This window comes from Penicillium arizonense, assembly GCF_001773325.1.
Source record: "Penicillium arizonense strain CBS 141311 chromosome Unknown PENARI_contig091, whole genome shotgun sequence".
Classification (NCBI taxonomy): domain Eukaryota; kingdom Fungi; phylum Ascomycota; class Eurotiomycetes; order Eurotiales; family Aspergillaceae; genus Penicillium; species Penicillium arizonense.
Window position 1 is genome coordinate 1 of NW_019173368.1, and position 19,489 is coordinate 19,489.

The window sequence follows — 19,489 nt, forward strand, 5'->3', positions numbered from 1 at the left end:
TCTTTCCCTGATGCCTAGAGGATGGGAGGTTCAACACGCAAATGGGTGTAAGGGCATCTCGCTGGGAGATTGATCCTCCCACGCCAACAATGTTTGGACTTGCTAGCGTGCAAATATTTCCACTCGAGTAAAAGCAGAAGTTCGACCGAAGGGGATTCTGTTCAAACAACTTTCGGGTAGTTTTGCCCTTCAACTCCATTATCTCCGCGCCGAAGACTATGTCTTTGACATTGAGTTTGATTTTAGGAACGGTGATCTTCTTGTTAGCTGTATTATACCAGCTGAGCTTTGGCAGAGTCACTTCGTGATTTTTTTGGTCATAGCAATGGTCCGTTCGTAGACTTCGTCGTAAGGACGTAACGCCGGCGTAGCGGGTGTCACCAGACCAGTCGTTCGCCCGAAGCACTATGTAGAGCGGTTTCCCTCCTTTCTTTGCTTGGCATGAATTTGTAACGGTTCGGAGGTTAGCCCCAATGAGTACGGGATCGGAACCACAGTTAAGAGCCATTTTAATCCAGGCATCATCTTTGAATATCGTCCTCCAGAGGCGATGGGATTCATCTTCGTCAATGAAAGATAATGCATTTGCCGCTTTCTTTGCCTGGAAAGGGTCCAAAGACCGGATAATAGGGTTGAGAATTTCCCATGGAAGGTTTGGCATCGTGGTTGCGATGACGCCTGTATAAACGTACAGATTAGGCTTTTGTTGTGTGAACTGTTTCGGCCTGGGGGTTTTTACTCTTATATAGTGGACAGCCACGCGTTTCTAGGGGAGCTTCTCATTTATGGGCTTTAGGACTCTATCCTCTTTGTGTTGTTTTCGTTGATTCGAACCTCAGAGTGGCAACTGGGAAATGCTTTAGGATAATCCTGTATTCTGCCACGTGCGGTTACATTCTACGCTTGGGCCGTTGAACGGTAGACCGTAATGGTCATTGTACTATATTGCGGCATATTCGGATAAAATAACACTGCAGCCCTCAGTTTGATGCGGCTTGCTCAATAATTCTTCCTCACTAAAGCCTTGGCGGTGGGACCAGAAAAGAGTGGATATATGGACGGAACATGGAGTGAAGGTTGAAACCCGGTCGAATCCAAAGTAGCTGAGGGACTACTACCTTACTACCACGGTGACATTCGTCTGATCATGCCCCACCATCTACAGCATTGTGAGCAAAATTATAGTATAAAGGGACACTGGCTTCATGACAGAGGAATCACTATCAGCCATGGAGAATCCCAGCAAAACGCCAGAAATGACGGATACACAAGGAGAGGCACCGCTGTACACACAGTCAACTTCAACCGAGGAGCCCCCGCTTCCTGGTGTTGCAACCCCGCTGCCGGTAAGAATAAGATATGAACAGACAGGACCACGCTGACCAGACAGATCAAAACCCACGACATAGAGAAGCAGACTTTGGCTGTAGAGCCCTTCCGACCCATACTCGAGGTCTTGAAGCAAATCGAAGAAGAAGATACCGAGCTTGCATTTCGGACTGCACGTCTGGTGGGGTACATTCGCTGTTTGTGGGAGTCTTGCGTTTCCAAACATACAGATATCCAGCAGCTCGAAGAGGAGAACGAAAAACTGCGGACCGGAAATATCCAGCTATGCAACGAGGGAAACCACTTGAAGCGCAGCCAAGACGAGCAAGTAGCTCGCTTGCATGCTATTGATGATGCGTTGGATGAAGTTCGGGGAAGGCTTATCGGTGTGCTCAAAGTTTGGAACGAACTGTCTGTCGGCGACTTGGCTATTTTGCCGGAAGATGGGTTTCCTCAATCTTAGTGGTTGGCGTTGAACAGGTCAAAGTTGTTTCGAAGCTTTGCACTGCCGCAATACTTCAAGCAAGTATACGATGATAGCAAGTTTTTGCTAGTCCGCCAATAGATCCCTTGATTCTGTCTCCCTAAACTTCGTTGTCTACCACGGTTGTTGAACAAGTTGATTGCTCACCGACTGAACTTCCAGCAACTCGAACAGCGTAATATGACAAGATCATCCAGGTGATCAGAATGAATAATTGCAGCTGCCAAAGTCAGCAAAGCGTGATATTCTTCGTACGCGGCCAAAATTACCTCCAGAGATAGCAGCCAGCAGCATAGGACAACTCCGAAGACCGCAACCAGAAGAAGTACAACTGCCAATCCGATCGTGCAAAGCAAAACGCAACGTAGCTGTGATCGAGTCCGGGAATGGGCTGTTGTATGCCCATCCAGCCACCATAAAAGGAAAGCCAAGCTTAGATAATCCACAAAGTGAAGAAAGAGTACGGCATCTCGCAGTGGGAGATAAATGTAAGTACCAACTAGTGAGGCTGTAACCTTGACCAAGCATGAGGAAAGGAAAAATAGTGGAAAACAGATCATCAGTGAAGATGGTGTACTGATGAGGCTTCGTAGCAGGATGCCCATCCGGAGAGACTGATGCTTGGTGGTCAACGTAAAAACCGAGAAATAGCCTTGTAGCACGTACCACCAGTAGGAAGGGAAATATGCTGGCTATACCGAGTATTACCTCTCTTATGACCTCACTTTTTCCGGCCCAGCTCAGTCCCATATAAACTACAAGTAAAACATCTTTCGGTACAGACACTGCAAGGTCAAGGGTCAGATGTAAAGGGTTCCCCCGGACTGCTCGACGAGACAATTCGAAACGGACGAGGCTGACAATTAGCAGTGCGGTGGCTAAGGCTGTATGCACCGTAGGTGGAATCTGCATGACTGGCTGGGCTTACTGGCAACGTGCAAGTATGAAGGGACTGAATTGAATTTATACTCAGGACAACCTGCTACTGGATTAGTTATGATACCATGCATGGAGGGCTCAATAATTCTATTTTTCGATCTGTAACCATCGCCTGAAAGCTGATACCACTGAGGCTCCTTCAGGGAGCCGAATGAATGCCCCTAGGAACCGGAAGTGTGTCCCTAGGAGCACAGAAGCTCCCGGGAACACATACTTGGACCCCGGGAACCAGCCTTCCGCTCCCAGGTACCAACCAGCACCTCATCAACATAGACTGCTATTGGCTACAAATGTGCTCAATAGACTAACTTTCTATACTATAAATTCTTCGAATCAACTTATTATTACGATTATATCTCTCGGGTCCGAGCGGGATCGTACCATCCTCCCTGGAGCCTGTTGACCGGTCATGTCTTCGCGGCTTTCATCTCTTGGATCTTCAGTTGGAAATTCGGGGGGTAATATGGATTGGACCTTGCCAATTGATGGACCACAAACTCCCCCGCCTACCCGATTAGCGCAAACTCCGCAAATAACGCCGTCCAAAGCCCCCTCTGCATCCGAGAGAGAACATATTTGCGCAACCACCGGGGGGAAAGGTGTGCTTCCCTCACAGACTCGCGACCGCTGGACTAGGGCAGAAAAAAACAGCCTATGCGAACTTTATGCGTGGCCGGTGTCATATGTCCTGACCTAGGATAGCGGACGATTACTGGAATTCCACTGGGAATCGGCTTACTGTCAATTCTCTAAGGCTGCAGGGTAAGCGGATGGGAATCCAAGTACAGTGTGGAATGCCGGAAAAACCTTCGAATTTGAGCCAATCGAGCCTCTTGGTGCTGAAGGTCAACTTCCCTCGGCACTCAGAGAAGCCGGCCGAGAATGATCAACAACCAAATTCCATCGGAATGGTGCGTGATGGAGACCACGGGGTGGGCGACAGACCAGAAGCCTCCCAAACGAAGGGGAATAACACTGAGCCCAAATACTCCGGGCCGAATTCACCGTACTCAACCCAAGCTATACCCATTTCCAATGATATGCGCAAACTTCAAAGTCGAGGCTCCGGCCAAGGTTCTGCCGGCCAGCTGAACTGGATATTAAATTGACTGTGCGAATTGAACCTTTCTGCATAGCGTACAGTTGGCAATATTTGTGTAACATGAGTTGAATTTGTTGGGCCAGTATTAGAGCAGATTCCATCCCTTTAATAATGTAGTTTAGAGGGTTCAATAGCCTAAAGGGTTGCCATTTCTTTCATAGATATTCTATGTAAGGTTCATCTTCGGAAAAAACGGCCAGTATTCAAGCATCTTCCTTGCTGGTGCTTCAATCAAACATTTCGTCGGTCGACGGGTCGTTTCGTTGGCCCATGTACTGTCCCATTCGTCGCCTGCTCAGCCCATGGTTCCGTACTTTCCAGGACCATCTCGAGTGCCATCTCAATGGCTCGAAGTTCCGCCGCATATACGGTGGACATATCATGATCACCCATCTGGCTATGAGCATGTTGATCCTCAAGGTTCACGACCGCAGCCGCTCCGATGCTTCCATCAATTCCGCAAGGGTCTTTTTCTTGGGTATTTTGTCAGGATCTGATTATGCTGTTCCACCACGACCTTTCTGTTGTTGACGATCACTTGCGGCGGCATCTGTCATGGTGCTAGGATTAATGCTTAAGCTTCCAATTGATGTTGGTTTGTTCGCGCACATGTCAAATTGTTTAATCAATCACTATCTGAATCTCCACTTGCCATGAGCATTTAACAGTTTTTCCAGTAATTTGGTCTCTCAGAGGCCGGAGAGCCGTTTTCTCCGATCCTCAACGTATGTGCTAATATTCCGTGCAGAACATCCCTCGGCTACCTGAAAATTGGGTCTGCATGCCAATTATTTCGGATACTAAGTGGAAGGGACATGCGCCAATTTTAGATCTGAGTTACCTTAGAAGCCTTCACAACACCGGATGAGTCTTTTGTTATACTTAGTCAAGAACCAGAGGCACTGGAAATTAGAGGAGCGATACATGGTTCAGAACTTCATCGGCCTCTCCAATATAATGGTTTTGTGGTGGCTTTTAGTCACTGACAAATTACTTCGTAAGCACATCTTGTTCTGCCAGGTACATGCTCAACGAAATATCCAATGCCCTAGTCTATAAAATAATCACATGATAATGATAATTCGGAAAGCTTACACCCGAAAGAAAGCGTTCACATCCAGATTGTCAAACACGCCAATGGCAGCCTGCGAGCTTTCGCACACACGAACATTGTGGATGCTTTGGGTGGGATGATTGCCACGACGAGAATCAGTGACGCCCAGTCTAAACCGACCACTATCTCTGATTTCGATTCGCTGACCAGTCCGTAGCAAGTGAACCTCTGAGCGGAGCTTATCAAGTAATTCTCGCGAGTAGTGGATCTCAGTAGCCTGCTCTTCAGTTTGACGAACGATGCGATTGAGGGCTACCAGCTTGTCCTGAAGCACTGCCCCATCCTCGTCGAACCCTCCGATCACATTTACAATACCATTCTCCCTGGCTAGGAGCTCGGCTTGTCTCTCCTGGCTGACGTTCTCCGACGGATACAGAGGAGAAAGTCTTAATCGAATTGCAATTTGTCAGCTGACTTCCATGAGATTTTCCCAATAATGATTTTCACATACAGAAACGGGTCGATGATGCTCGACAAAACGTCCTTCCACCGGGCTAGCCGTTTGCTCAGCAATTGCACCTCTAATTCTCCAGAAATACCGAAGCGATCACGGTTCAATTTGCGAGTTGTTCCACCCAACGAGCGGTCAATAAAAGCGCGAAAAGTCTTTTCAAACTCGTCGCATGTCTTTTCGCAGTCCAGTAGGAGTGAATGAACGTGCGCTTCGATGTCATCCCTGGCCGTGGCCGGGGAGTAGCCAGAGGCGAGTGAAAGGCGGTGTACAACAGTTTCAAGAGAAGCCAACTGATTCAAGAGGTCGGTCAAAGCCTCAGGTGTGTCTGCAGTTGTTTTGATTTGGTCTGAAAGAGCAATGATGCTCAGTCGAGCGTTTGTTGCAACCAACACAGTGGTGTAAGATACATTGATCGGGTCGGTCATTCTGAACACGCAAGTTCATACAAAGTCGAATGACCACAACGAGGCAGAGGAAGATAGGGTAACAAAAGAAAAAGATTCTTGTTGGGAGTGGAAAAAAGGCATTATATTTGGAGGGGTTCCGACCTTATAAGTGTTTGCACGTTGGAGTTTGCCTAGACTGCGGACGGCAGGCTCCTGGGATTCTGATTGATCAGTGTGAGAGATACGCATGAAACATACAGGACGGATGGCGATACGATCTTCGCGGGACCCACAGAGTGCATCTAGATTCCCCTGAACGCGAGGAAGCTACCATTTGTCCTGTATGCCTCGTGTATAACCCTGACACAAGGCACGGATGATCCCAGGAGCTACTTTTTACTCAAGATGCCAGAGACCTGCGCTTCTCCGGAGCCGCTGACCAACAAGGTGTAATAGTCTAACGTATATCGCGGGGGAACATATGCAGATTTCCACCTAGACAGCGGGCAGTGCAAAGGGTGTTTGGCGCAGCTCAGGTTCGGCTATGTTTTTCATTGAACGGGCAAGTTTCGTGTATATAGAGCACACTGCACATACGGTATGTGTCCGGAGTTATTCACCACTTCATTTTCTGCTTCCACTCTCTCATTATAAAAGAACTTCTTCTCATCCACTTACTCTTTAAATTCAGAGTAACAGTAGATTGACCACAGTCATCACAATCTCGATCAGTTCAAATATATGTTATTTTGAAGACTACAGCTGTGTTGGAAAATTCTCTATCGCAGAGTCATGGTGAAGGTGTGCTGGGTGCTTCGAATAAACTTTACGGACCGCAGGGCCGGCCCACAACGACCATTCCAGGAGCCAATCGATGCTTGGCAATTGGGGCAAAACTGGAGACATTTTTACGTAAGCCCTTAGATCTGTCCATAATTGGGATGTTTTCTACAAGCCATCTGCTAGAGATATCAGACCGGCGATCGAATCGGGCAGATTCCTTGGTAAGATCTCCGAATCGCTTAAGCCAAACGACGATTTTTACTGGAATTCTTTTCAAAATCAACAGCTCACTGCATTTGCATGATCTATCAAGATGCCTCAGGGCCAAAAAGGAATCTCACTATTATTTCACCACGAAGGTTGTTATGAGATAGCATGCAGTATAATGGACCAGCCGACGGCTGCCGATGTTGGCGCCCTGTTGGCTTCACTTCGGATCACACCCAGCATATAGTAGAGCGGTTCCTACCGCCACTACGGGACTTCGACCATACCATGCGACTGTTTGGGCCTTGGTTCCATGACAATTGTCAGATTCTGATCATCGGTCCAGACCATTTGACTGAGCGACCGAATCTTCAAGGCTGATGAGTACTACAAGTGGAACCGCCCAAACCAAACTCAACTGGAGGTGTGGATCTGTGCGATCCCCGCCAACTATAAGAAGAGTGTTGAGGAGGCCCAACGCCTCAGACACCGTTTTCATGCCGCCTCGCTATTCTCTAGGCAGGAGCGCGCAGAAGCGCTGCTTACCAGAGAAGAGCTTCTCGAACATGATCTTATTAGACAGATCAAGTGTACAGAGCCTCAGTCAAGCAAAGTATTCGGAGAGTACCTAGATGCAAAGGTTTTTGATCCTTTTGGTACGACACCACATCATCCTTTTCCTACAACACATCTAATTGGGCTTGAATTTGCGGGAATGAGATTTGGCATTGAGTGGAACATTAAGGAACCACTGTCAAAAGACCACTGCTGGAAGGCAAGACACGGGATTCCCTACATCGAGGCTGCTAGCTCTCGCGATACCAAGGTAGCTGTGAAAGACCGTTGGCGTCATCAAAAGACCCAAAGGCTGGTATTTCATTCCCAGTACCCAGATTGGGATCCACAGTCAACGGTTTCTATCCCTATCAGCTCGTTTTGAACCTTTGCGCTTCATCATATCAAATTTGTTGTCTGTTGGTCAGTTTGTAATAATGAATGAGTACTGTAAATAGAAAAACGATCTCACCTTGATACAGGATGGATCGAAATCAGTTTCACCACAATGCTCTCATAGAATCTTTCTCGAACCCTAATCTGAAACACACTAATCTATTTCTGACCTAGCCAAGTTTCGAGCACTGAATCGTATTGAAATATACTACCACGTGACAGAAGGCTCTTTAAATTACTTGTAATACCCCTGCCAAGATTACTAGTATTTCGCGAGTGCCAGTCTCGGTGCTTTCGCTTGCGGATGGAAGAAATGTAAACGCCCTGGTCTTTTTGCCAACAAAAGAAATATTGCCTCGCAGCATGTGGGCCTACAATCCATCAAAAGCCCAGATAAGCGATGCAAAAGGCTCTTCAACAGAAAGCACAATATGAAGGAGCATTTACGACGAGTCCATAATGTTGGCAGAATTGGGATGGGATTCCTACCATATCTCCCAGTGAGCAGACGCCCGTCTGTTAAGCATGTTTGCGCTAGAAACCCTGGAGACCACACAGGTCAATACGAACCCCATATTTATGCTTTTATTTACAACTGCGCCCTGAAACGGACGAAGTGAGAGAAACGGAACTTAATTAACACGGATGTACATGCGTAATCTCGCAAAAAGAAGAGGCTTAACTACGTATGGTCCGTCTGCCACGCGCGCGGCCTGTTCGCTCTCCGCCTTGCCTTTTCGCATTTGGTGTATCAGGGCTTCAAGGTTCGGCGTCTATATCTGTAATGTACTGTAAATTCCCATTGCATGATTGCTTCGCTTTCTGTTCTCAAACTTTCCTTTACAGTGACGCTCTGTGTTTTATTGCCACTTGTACCACTTTGTGCCTCAACAATTCTCTTCGTCTTTCCCGTCCATTCCCTCGTGTGTGTAAAGTCGTTCGATGATGTTACAGTACTAGCTACGGGACTTAGTTTGCCTTGCGAGATAGCAATCTCTTCTAGGACAATTCGCTATTCAATTGGAACGTTGTTGTAGCAAACTAGCCGCTTATCACCTCTAACACGATTCTCCAATTGGATTTTCAGATTATTGTACAAGATTGTGATTATCAATTTACTTTGAACTGATTCAACACTCAGACTGTTATGTAAATGGAATGCCCTGAAACCTGCAGCCTATCGATGGACCACCTGAGTACCGGAATCTGAACGACTGGCACTATTCAACCCCTGGCGTATCCGCAATGCGGAATATGTACTTGATAGCACTTGCTTTTCCGGCCTTCAAGTCTTTCAAGGCTTCCTCAACTCCTTCCAAGCCACGCGGTCTAACTTCGAAAGGGTGACCATGGAAACTGCCATTGTGCAATGCTCTTGTGAAGTACCTGGAGAACATAAAACCCAGTTCCTCGTTGTTCTCAAATTCAGGTTGCTTGTGCACCGATCCCACAGAAGTAACCGATTTGATTGCAGGTGATACGTCGAAGTCGTTGGGCAGTGTAAAGTCAATCTGTCCGCCCGGGGTGACTGACTGCTTCAATACCTCTGCACTCTCTGCAACAATAACAGCATCCAGTGCGTGGTGCACAGAAGAGTGACCATTTCGTTCAATGCTGCTCCTGATCTTCTTGACCGTTGCCTCTACTCCTTCACGGTAGTCGACCACTGTATCTCCTTTGCTTCGGTCAATGAGGGTTTCCACATAATGAGACCCTTTTCCTGCAATGGCAATGATTGGATGGATGTTACTATTGCATGCCAGTTTGAGAGCGAATGAGCCGACAGCCGTGCTTGCACCATACACGATGAATGGGGTCGGTTTCACTGAAGGTGCCCATGGGGGTGGGAAGCGATGGTGAGCGTACAAGGAAACAGCAGCAGTTAAGGCTGCAAGGGGGATCGTTGCAGCTTCTGTTTATCTTGATCAGATATATACTGATTCAAAAATAGTTGTCTCGACCGTACCTTCAAATGACGTATGCTTAGGCAAATGGAAAGTTGTATGACTCCAGGCAATTGCGTACTCAGCATACGAGCCACCGGGCATACACATTTCGTGGAATGCTGCAACACGGTCGCCTGCCTTGATAAGAGGTCAGCGTATGGCAATATAAGACTAGTTAGGCGGCTCACCTTGAATTCGACTACGTTGGATCCGACTCTTTCAATCACGCCGGCAATATCATCTCCTTGGTTCAGACCCTTCTTGGCCTCAAGCATCATTCCAAACCTGGTGTCTCCAGATGCTGCAAGATCTGGGACTTTCCAATCCTTGGGATTCGACCCAGACACGACCACTTTAATAAGTACTTGGTCATCGTTTAGCTCTGGAATTGGGCTATCCACGAGCTTCACAGTGGGACCAGCGAAATTGATTACCTCTTTCATTTTAGTTTGTTGTTGTAATCGACGTTCGGCAAAGTGTAGGATGGCGGCTGCTGATTTATGCTAGGTTCAGAAGGCAGACTTATATATCCCAAGCTCGGCTTGATCGGAACATGAATGATGTCATGGTTATGACTTAAGCCATACTTTTTAATCAGTAAACTATGGAGCTTTTGAATTCGTCTTTGTAATGCATACTTAGCTCGTCTTCTCTTCTCTAGAATATTCATGGTTGAGTGGAGTACTAGTCATGGAATGGCAATGGGATGCCGGTGGGACGCCGGTGGGATGCCGGTGGGATTTTCCCTAGGTGCAATTATCCATAGTGACAAATACTCCTACCGGATAAACGGGCATCCGTTTCTGGCAACTGTGGTATCCCCTAATTACTCAGTGTAACGTCACGGCAGTTGTTCTAATTCTACCGCGAACAACGTTAACAGAAACGTATGGTATTATCTTCTCCCTTGTCTTTCACCACTTAACGACTGATTTTGTTTTCGATGTATTCCCGATCATCTTCTTCGGCAGTGTGGATACAGTTGATGGAGGAAACTGTTTAGCCCCAGAACACTAGATCATGTCAGCACTGGGATATGAAAGATTTGTTAGGCTCTAACCTTGGTTTGCTTTAGGCGATACTCCGTGCAAGCAAGAGAGACATTGTGTCGCTTGTCAATCGATGGACGTGGTATCTGTGATTGGGAGGGTGAACCTTTCTCCATCGGCCGCAGCGGCCGCAAGGAGGGTGATTTGTCATGGCTGGCTCCCGGGACTCATGAAGTCGGAAAAAATTATTCATTTTAGATGTCCATTGTAACGAGGTTGGTGATGGGACAGACTTAAATGGTAAATTCGCACTGCTGCTTCTCTTTGTTTGCTAGACAAAGAGCCACCTTGGCGACTTTTTGAGATAAACTGAAAGCCCGCGGCCATTTATGAGACCAGTCCTATGCACATTACCGGTTCTGGGCTCAATGCTTGAAGTCTCAGTAGCAAAAAAAAGAACTCCGACGCCACAACATTTTGACCTGTCAGCCTTGATTTGGTGGCATATTATTAGATACTTCCCGTTTTGGCAGGAGCGCGTAGTTTAATTGGGCAAAGTCTCTCGGCCACCTATGCACTAATCATTCAGCCTATTTGATTGATGTTGCGACTCTATTTAGTGGTCAATAATAGAGAACACTCCGGATTGCACGCTTGCTGCGGCCAGAAGCCTGTGCCATCTGCGATACAGATAGTGCTACGGTGCCGACAATGTCATGCATAATCTGGTGCTTCGAAGGGGCTAGGAAAAGCGCTATACAGGTGTGAACACTCGCGCTTTATTAAAAATCTGCATGTACAAAAGGTGATTTTCAAATTTAGCCTTCTTGCTCTCTGTCCTGCCACATCTCCAAATAAGTAGTCATCCGTCTATTTGGCTTGTTTGCTTGGTCAATATTCTGGGACCCCTAAAGTCCTTACGAGTCGAATACAGAGGTTATTTTCAAACCGTTATTTACGAGTGTAACGAATTCCTGCCAAGAAAGGGGTCCAGGGGTAGGGTAACCGTAACGGATATAGCGTGTTTTGGAACAGGGTTCGAGAGAGAATCTCTGTGTGTAGGTGGTGAAATTGATTTCGATCCTCCCTGTACAGCCCAAGTAAAACTACTTCCATACGTGTACAATGCCGTCGGCCTCTAGGGCCCGGTGAAACCGATCCAAGAGCGGTAGACAGAACCAGAGACACAGGAGATGCCAGCTGACGTCCCCTACGATTTCACGGCCCGCTTAGCCAGAGGTCTCAGAGCTACAGATGCCTGATGGCTCAAGGCTATACTGGACGTGTTGTCCAGAAACCATCGAGTCTGGGAACCTGATACAAGCTAGAAACCTATTACAGGGCCCTAGGAACAAGTATCGTGATCCCGGGAGCCAATGCCTTACATCCAATGTATGTGATGTCATATCAAATGATACCTGGATGTATTGTAGGGACGTTGGCAAAGCTATACCCTCAGAAAATAGTTAAATAGAAGACATGGTCGCAATGACTTGAGACTCTCAAGCCCACCATTCAATTACCGGCAGTGGTCAAACGTCTTCGTGGCCAGAAAGGATCAAATGCCTCCACAGAGAAGGTCAATGGTGTTGCAGAGCCACTTCCCATTATCGAACGTTCATCGAGGTCAGTCGCTAGGGTCGAAGTGTCATGTTATTCCTGACTAACATTGGCTCAGACAGACAACATCCAACTCAAAGAGTTGAGGGCATCATTACTAGCATATATGCTGAGATGTCAAGAATGCAGCATGAACACAAAGAGGCAATTCTTATGCTGCAAAACCACGGCAACATGCTGCGGGCTCTCACAAATGAAAAAGCCAGTTTGGAGGAGCAAAATAAGTCTTTGTTTGAACATATCAAGATCCTTCAGGGAGAAAATTGCGCCCTAGAGCTCAAGAACAACGAACTGAAGTCCGAATTGGCAAAGAAGAGGCTGCAGTACCCAGAGCAGCCCGATGGAAAGCAACCTTAGAGATCTACTATGATTAGCTCAGATTGACCGGATCTTGTATCAAACTCTGAGGTATTCAGACTTACCAGCTTTCAACATTGTTACCCGCGAGACTTGCATATGAAGAAAGAAGAGGTATACAGAAGGATTAATGATGCCATGACTGGTCACAGGATAATATACCGGAGAGGAAAATACCCAATTTTGTATGTTAGATCAAAGATTATTTTGCTGCGGGGATCGCTCTAACAGGGATTACGTGGAAGGCAAACCGCGTAATCGGTCGTTTGAGCCCGCAAGAAACATGCCGCAAGAAACCGCAGCTGTCTTATCACCCATGGCCACAAAGCCAACTTTATTGATAGAAAAACAATGACTATAACACAATACTCATGCGTCTCTATAAGAATAACTGGCCCTCTCTCTAGGCTGACAGCCAAAAGAATGCCCCCAATCGGGTCAAAGTGGTATCGATGGATTGCTGACACCTCTCTCCCTAACTTGTATGCCATCTCAGCGGCCATAATCATAGCAATTTGCTTGATCTATTGGCTTGCACGTGATGTGTGGCGCTGGGCATGGACAAGACGCCATGTGTTCTTTCGTCGCCCTTTCCGGTCGAAAATATTAATACCTTGGAGACGGTTTGCCTTCGTCCACCTGCCAAAATGCATGCGTTGGCTGGACATCTCAAATTACTGGCAAGCGCTAATCCTGGCTGTCATGCTGGCGGGGAACATTGTTGGCCTCCGACTTCGAGCCCATTCTTGGGCAGAAGCACAGAAAAGGGCTGGCTCCATGGCAGTCATCAACCTCGTGCCTTTGTGCACCGGTATCAGCTTTGGTCTTCCGGCGGATCTGCTCCACGTGGACCGCCAGATGCTCGCGTGGTTCCATCGCTGGGTAGGTCGCATTTGCGTGCTCCATTCTCTGTTACACTGTTCGCTGCTCGTTACTGTCGCCAGAACGATGGACTTGGCAAACTCACGATACATAATTCCAATAGCCGTAAGTAAAGCATACTCCGAGGCTAAGTGTGCCTATTGCGCAGATCAACATCTCATCAAATAAAGGCAGGTTGTGCTCTCGTTCTCATGATACCTGTTACTTGTGCGGCGGCCCAACGGCGACACCTACAATTTGCGATGAAATGTCACTACCTTCTTGCAGCAACGGCGATTGGCGCGCTTATATACCATCTGGTGGAGCGACACTCACTGTATCGGTGGTACCTGGTAGGCGCTATCTGCTTGTGGATATTCATTAGCGCTCTTGTCTGCACAATGGCCGCATGGGATCAGAAACCTTGGAGATCGTCCCGAAATAAGGTAGTCATGAACTCTGTAAGCCATTTCCTTTGGCTTGACATAGAGCTACCTCTCAACCGAGCGATCCGCCCTGGCCAGTATGTGCAGCTTTGGATGCCACGAGCCGGCTTTCGCGCTTTCTTTCAGCTTCCTCAGTTCTATATTGCATTCTGGGAAGATGGACCAACTCAAAGAATAGTCCGTATGGTAGCAGAGCCTCAACCTGGGCTTGCGCGAAAGCTGTACCACGAAGCACTGAGATCCCCAGTCAAGCAGTCGGCCATCATACTCGGACCGTACGGACACCCTCTCGATTTCTATCGGTTCGGTACAATCCTCTTCGTGGTAGAGGACATCGGGTTTTTCCGAGCGCTTTCATACATTGAAATGTTGGTGGAGGCCAGCCGCAAGCGAGAAGTAATGGTGCGAAAGCTAGAGGTTCTCTGGAAGCGACAAGTTGGCAAAGATGGTATGTTTCTATCTTGGACTAGTACTTTTTTAGAGTCTGAAAGGTGGCTGAAGTTCTGGCAGAAAATCCACAATGGGTAAATGAATGGATGCAAGACCTTTTCAATCGCGACTGGAGATCGTTCAAGGTGAGTTTTCTGCTACTGCAGCTCATTCTGTGCGCTGCGACCTGACCGTGCTTCAGATTTTGCGGTTCAGCATCTACTGCCCGCGTACTCAATCAAGTCCCCAGGAAAACCTTTCCTACGAGCACAACGCAATGCTTTGCTACTTTTATGGCTCGATCAAGATCGAGGAGGAAGTTGCGCGGTATCTCAACAATCAACGCGGAGCCATGGCCGTAGCGGGTGAGTTTCCCAAGTCCAACCTCCATCCACTTCAGTGCGCTGAAGAGCGCAATATTACGGTTACGGTGCTAACAATCTACGCAGTATGTGCAGGTCCGTCAATAAGTGAGGCCGTGACGAAGACTGTACAGCCACACGCAGGAAGAAATCTCCAGCTGATCGTTCTCGACCCCGATATGAGCCCTGCACCGGATGGGAATGACGATTTGCCCGGCAGCGTCGAGTCTGCAGTTGACCGCCAGGATCCAACACACACAGCCTCGGGAGCGGGAGAGGGCAAGCGTATTCACCAAGAACGACGAATTCCAGTGGACAACCGTAAGCTACAGTATTCATCGCCCACAAAAATTGATACGGAAACCGGAAAAGTCGAGATGAGCAACCACTCGAAGTGGGTAGAAAATAGATTGGCACAAGGGCACTGAAAGTCTACTATCACAGTTACCGAACCATGAATCCCTACCAGCGTCATTCTGCACCTTAATAGCCTAGTTGGTTTCAACACTTCACTCAAATTCGCCTACGCGCACCGCGTGTCGGATTCGCTGCGCCTGCCTCTAGTGGAGGCCTCTTCGATTGAGGCGGTCTCAACACAATGGTTGAGTTTTCAGCTCATTGGCAATCGTATCTTCCGCCGGCAGTTCATGTATCACAGGGAGGGCACCATGGAAAGCTTGGAGCCTGGCCTTGTTCGCCGCACAGCCGGTCCGCCTTCGCGAGCAGATTCCTTCTCGAGGGAATATTAATGAATCTTCTAGGTGATTGGTATGATAGAAAGACGATCGCCGGCCATGGCAAAGCTGGCAGCGAAGCGTGCCGATCTCGGGTAGGCTGGTGTGTGCATTTCGTCTCGTAGATTCAGCACACTCCACAGGAGGCACTGAACCGCCTTCTTTTCGAGAAGATTTCGAGGGGCGAAAAGATCTCTTGGTTCTATTGCTTAGCATTTTATTAGTATTTGAAGCACGTAAATCATGAGCTCCTCATACCTTGCATCCATCCACAATTTAGTGCCAATAAACCAATTCATAATTATTTGGGCCGAGAGATTAGCTGAAGGCTTTAAAGAAGTGAGCCCTAAGTGGCGCTGATTATAAAGTATACGGGAGAATATAGAGCTTTGGCATTAGTTCATGGAAGCGTTTCCACCCTAAGTCAAGGTATATCGTTGATCGCAACCCAAACCATATTAGGTCCTTGGGATCCAGAAGGACACACGCATAGGTAGTTAGGCGCGAAGGCATATCTTGACCAGGAATTGAACAGGGAAAATTGTCTTTCCGCATTGCTGTACTGTATGCAAACGACACGGTTCAACTATGGTTTGCTTCTTAACGGTTTGCTTCATAACGGTTTGCTTCTTAACGGTTTGCTTCTTAACTGCCGGTTGGGAACCCGGTTGAATCCGCAACTTTTAAGGCCCACAAACGCGCCCAAACATGTAGGATAACTGAATATAATCTTCCATCAACTGAACCACTGCACTATCGGTCCTCAGCTTCTTTGCCCAATGGAAAATGGTTGGTACAATTATTTGAGGGACTTGAGGTCCCCTGTTCAATCCGACCGGTCATTGTCCTCACTGACGTCATTACTGTTCCCAAAATAAAAGCGGTCAGTTCCCTAACCCAGCCTTCACAATGTCCTCGTTTGTAAATCATGCAATCCAAGATACTGGCAGCAATGATCACTCTAGCTATAGCTACCGCTGTAGCGGCTGCGCCAAGACCTGAACTTGATGTTCAGCCTGCCATCAACGTAGTTAATTGAACATTCCGTCTCGCGGCTTCGCTGACTAGCTTTAGACGCTTTTTGCTCCACTTCAACTCATTGCCTGGACACAGCTTAACTGCACCGGAGATTTCGGTGTCACCCAATTCACTGACTCGGTTCTGGCACGAAATATCTCCAACGCCTACATTTCTCGCAGTCTACAACTTAATCGCTCATTGACACAGCAGGAGCAATTGGATATATCCGTCACGAGTAACTTCAATTCCTGGTACTCCAACAAAGACCAGCTGTACTACAACAGTGCATCCTGTAGCAACTTTTGGCAGACCTATTACGCCGTGAATGGAACCACCGCATGTTATAACACGCCCCCATTTACCTGTCACCGGTTGTGGAACAACCCAGGATTGCCCATGATACTTAGTAAATGAAAGAAGAGATAGGAAGGAAAAACAACACCATCATTGCATTTCTTTAAGTCATTGCCTACCGATCTGAGTAGCCTCCGAATTAAACGAAATCACAAAATTATAGGGACATCGAACATCACAGTAGGTTTCCGCACTAGCCAGTATTACACACCGATACCCAAGTTGGCTTTTACACGATCGACAGCATGAATGTTCTTTCCTGAATCAATCCAAACAGCGCCAAGAATGGCTTCCACCGTCGTCGCACGAGTGCCATTAGTGATCTCACCCTTTTGTGCCGGTTGGCCGGTTATAAAGTCGTCCAGCTCACACGCCTCACCTTTGCAGCTCAAATGTTTGTTGCAAGCATTCTTTCGCAGTATGTGATCCCCATCTTCTGTGTCTAGTCAGAACTCATCATAAATTAGCGATTTCACAGTTCAACGTGCCGATGGTATTTTCACTACCGTACCATTCGTCCAGAAGTGAAGTGGACAGAACGGAGTCTCCAACGAGTGCCAGACGCTTGTTGCCTTGCAGCGGACGAGTTCCAGCTGGATGCAAAGCCTCTTCTAACAATGGAGTGGAGTTGAAGTGGTAGCCAAGTCGGTCTTGGAGCTCCTCCATTTCCGTTGAACCTGTTGTCAAATATTCATTGAATGAACGGTCTGAAATTTGACTCAGAAATCCCACAGACCATAGATCTTATGTATCTCAGTGTGACAAAAGCCACATTACGAGGTATCTAGTTGAGAGCTGGCATATGGAGGATGAAGTCATTAATAAAAGGCATTTTCCGTTCACGGATGAGTCAACCCTTGCTTAGGTTGGATCAAAGATTAAGACGACCGAAAATACACGAGAGGCGAATACTGGAAACAGAAAGCCACTATATTGATTGGATCCGAATTGGCAAAGGCGAATAAACTATTGCCACAGAAGCAGACACCCGGAGAACAAAAAGGTGAAACTACGCCCTTCACGGCGAGATAGAACACCAGCGGTGACGTGACGAGTTTCATTTAGAGGCAAACGAAAAAAGGCAAAGAAACCGTGTTGGAAAGCCCTATAGGATCGCTGACAAGCAAAGCTTGGGTCAAAGGCGAAGAATCCTGAGGCAAGCCTTCAAGCACCACGCCCAACCGTCACGCTGAGAACTGGCGACCCACGAAATTAGGATGCTCAGATTTCCCAGTTTCCCACTATATTCTGCACAAAGTCTTGTGGATCAAGAAATGGCATGGACGTAGAAGGGTGAATGCCAGATAATGGAACCGAATCCCACATCGTGGAACTGTCTGTGACCTCTACCCGCGGCCATATAGCTAACTGAAACCGTGCTTGTCCAGCGCTTGATATGTTTTCCATAGTAGAATGCTGCGAGAGAATGTCACTTATTTGACCACGTATCCTTCGTAAGTTGCCCAGCATTGACTCAACCCGCGGAAGGAAGAACGGATACTCTTCGACAGCCTCTTCAGTCTCCGTACTGAACTTATTGAGTCGGAGTTCTATCCAGTTCACCCGCTCAAAAAGCAGAAACGCGGATACATAAAGGAAAATATCATCGGCGCACGTGTCGTGGGATAACGGATCCGGCCCTGTCCAGCTGAAGGCGCAGAAATTCTCATAGCTGGGGTAGAAGACATATTCGATGGCAGGAACCCTCTTATCCCCATGCTGAGTATACTCTAAGCATCCGCCGATTGGTTGGTTTGAGCACAGAGAGCTACCATTTTCTGCGGGGCAAGGTGGCAGTGTCGGCATATTGGGAAATTCTCGCCAAATGGACTCAAGATCTAGATCCAAATCATAGTCTGAAGGGACCATCAGCGCCGACATTAAGTATCGAAGATCATCCAACTAACCAATTTGATCAAGTTGTCCCATTATCCTCATGCAGCAAGTGCCACGTTCGCGATGAAAGACAGTTTATGGAGGTAGGATATGATGGGGTTTTATTGGGTCTATATGTAGAGGCCAGGGTGGCTAGCTTCTAGGTTAGAGAAAGCCCATTGAAAAGAAGAAGAAAGAAAAAGAACTAGGTCCGAGAGGCTTGACCATGTTCAAGAGAAGGCTATGTTACCAAGTGATGGGTTCTCCTGGTTTACGTAGAAGCAAACGGTGAATGATCCAATTTCCGTTGAAAGTGTACATTGGTGGTGAGGTGTCAGGAATGCCCGCCCCACTCATACTCCGTTGAACTTTTCCACCGGTCGTTCCTGCCGGCGTGGTTCCACGCAAGAACCACAAGACCGGTCACACTGTGCTATTTGCTATTACACCCCAAGCCTTGGTCAACTGAAGCTAGCGTGTTTCAATTTGCCCCTGCATGAACTCATTGTAGCTCACTTATCTGACACGAGTGTCTGTCACTATTCTGCAATGTTCCGAGAACGCCCTGGTGTACAGAGAGAAAGGCCTGACGACGATCCCACAGCAGCAGTTCTTGATGATTGCAGCATTGCTGAAGCTTTTTGTTCTCCTCCGCCAGCCATTTTTGTGAGTTTTGCAGGTAGCGACGTTCCTCTTCCAAGCGTATTTTGCCGGCCGACTTGATCGTGTAGCACTCCCACAGACACA

At 47.5% G+C, this 19,489-nt stretch overlaps 9 protein-coding genes across 9 annotated transcripts; 4 read left to right on the forward strand and 5 right to left on the reverse strand.

Moving 5' to 3' along the window:
- Window positions 1-82: 82 nt before the first annotated feature.
- On the reverse strand, window positions 83-661 carry PENARI_c091G07162 (uncharacterized protein; the record flags this gene model as incomplete). The annotated part of the gene is made up of 1 exon (XM_022637771.1): window positions 83-661. A coding segment is annotated over one exon (579 nt), but the record flags the coding sequence as incomplete, so codon positions are not given.
- Window positions 662-1,229: 568 nt separating this feature from the next.
- On the forward strand, window positions 1,230-1,792 carry PENARI_c091G04457 (uncharacterized protein; the record flags this gene model as incomplete). Its single annotated transcript, XM_022637769.1, has 2 exons — window positions 1,230-1,346; window positions 1,391-1,792. 2 exons carry the CDS (start codon window positions 1,230-1,232, stop codon window positions 1,790-1,792), a joined length of 519 nt encoding a protein of 172 aa, XP_022482373.1.
- A 3,153-nt stretch (window positions 1,793-4,945) lies between these two features.
- On the reverse strand, window positions 4,946-5,847 carry PENARI_c091G03123 (uncharacterized protein; the record flags this gene model as incomplete). Its single annotated transcript, XM_022637768.1, has 2 exons — window positions 4,946-5,354; window positions 5,420-5,847. The coding sequence occupies 2 exons, from the start codon at window positions 5,845-5,847 to the stop codon at window positions 4,946-4,948; spliced, it is 837 nt and encodes a 278-aa protein (XP_022482372.1).
- Window positions 5,848-8,969: 3,122 nt separating this feature from the next.
- PENARI_c091G06072 (zinc-binding alcohol dehydrogenase family protein) lies at window positions 8,970-10,138 on the reverse strand (the record flags this gene model as incomplete). The annotated part of the gene is made up of 3 exons (XM_022637770.1): window positions 8,970-9,661; window positions 9,716-9,833; window positions 9,884-10,138. The coding sequence occupies 3 exons, from the start codon at window positions 10,136-10,138 to the stop codon at window positions 8,970-8,972; spliced, it is 1,065 nt and encodes a 354-aa protein (XP_022482370.1).
- Window positions 10,139-12,060: 1,922 nt separating this feature from the next.
- PENARI_c091G10029 (uncharacterized protein) lies at window positions 12,061-12,661 on the forward strand (the record flags this gene model as incomplete). Its single annotated transcript, XM_022637773.1, has 3 exons — window positions 12,061-12,076; window positions 12,214-12,310; window positions 12,367-12,661. 3 exons carry the CDS (start codon window positions 12,061-12,063, stop codon window positions 12,659-12,661), a joined length of 408 nt encoding a protein of 135 aa, XP_022482371.1.
- Window positions 12,662-13,923: 1,262 nt separating this feature from the next.
- Window positions 13,924-15,618, forward strand: PENARI_c091G11564 (uncharacterized protein; the record flags this gene model as incomplete). The annotated part of the gene is made up of 6 exons (XM_022637774.1): window positions 13,924-14,416; window positions 14,479-14,543; window positions 14,600-14,762; window positions 14,847-15,153; window positions 15,250-15,467; window positions 15,521-15,618. The coding sequence occupies 6 exons, from the start codon at window positions 13,924-13,926 to the stop codon at window positions 15,616-15,618; spliced, it is 1,344 nt and encodes a 447-aa protein (XP_022482376.1).
- Window positions 15,619-16,402: 784 nt separating this feature from the next.
- Window positions 16,403-16,927, forward strand: PENARI_c091G01411 (uncharacterized protein; the record flags this gene model as incomplete). Its single annotated transcript, XM_022637767.1, has 2 exons — window positions 16,403-16,414; window positions 16,568-16,927. The coding sequence occupies 2 exons, from the start codon at window positions 16,403-16,405 to the stop codon at window positions 16,925-16,927; spliced, it is 372 nt and encodes a 123-aa protein (XP_022482377.1).
- A 55-nt stretch (window positions 16,928-16,982) lies between these two features.
- Window positions 16,983-17,533, reverse strand: PENARI_c091G12167 (uncharacterized protein; the record flags this gene model as incomplete). Its single annotated transcript, XM_022637775.1, has 3 exons — window positions 16,983-16,990; window positions 17,079-17,309; window positions 17,374-17,533. The coding sequence occupies 3 exons, from the start codon at window positions 17,531-17,533 to the stop codon at window positions 16,983-16,985; spliced, it is 399 nt and encodes a 132-aa protein (XP_022482375.1).
- Window positions 17,534-19,244: 1,711 nt separating this feature from the next.
- Window positions 19,245-19,475, reverse strand: PENARI_c091G07584 (uncharacterized protein; the record flags this gene model as incomplete). The annotated part of the gene is made up of 1 exon (XM_022637772.1): window positions 19,245-19,475. A coding segment is annotated over one exon (231 nt), but the record flags the coding sequence as incomplete, so codon positions are not given.
- Between the last annotated feature and the right edge of the window lie 14 nt (window positions 19,476-19,489).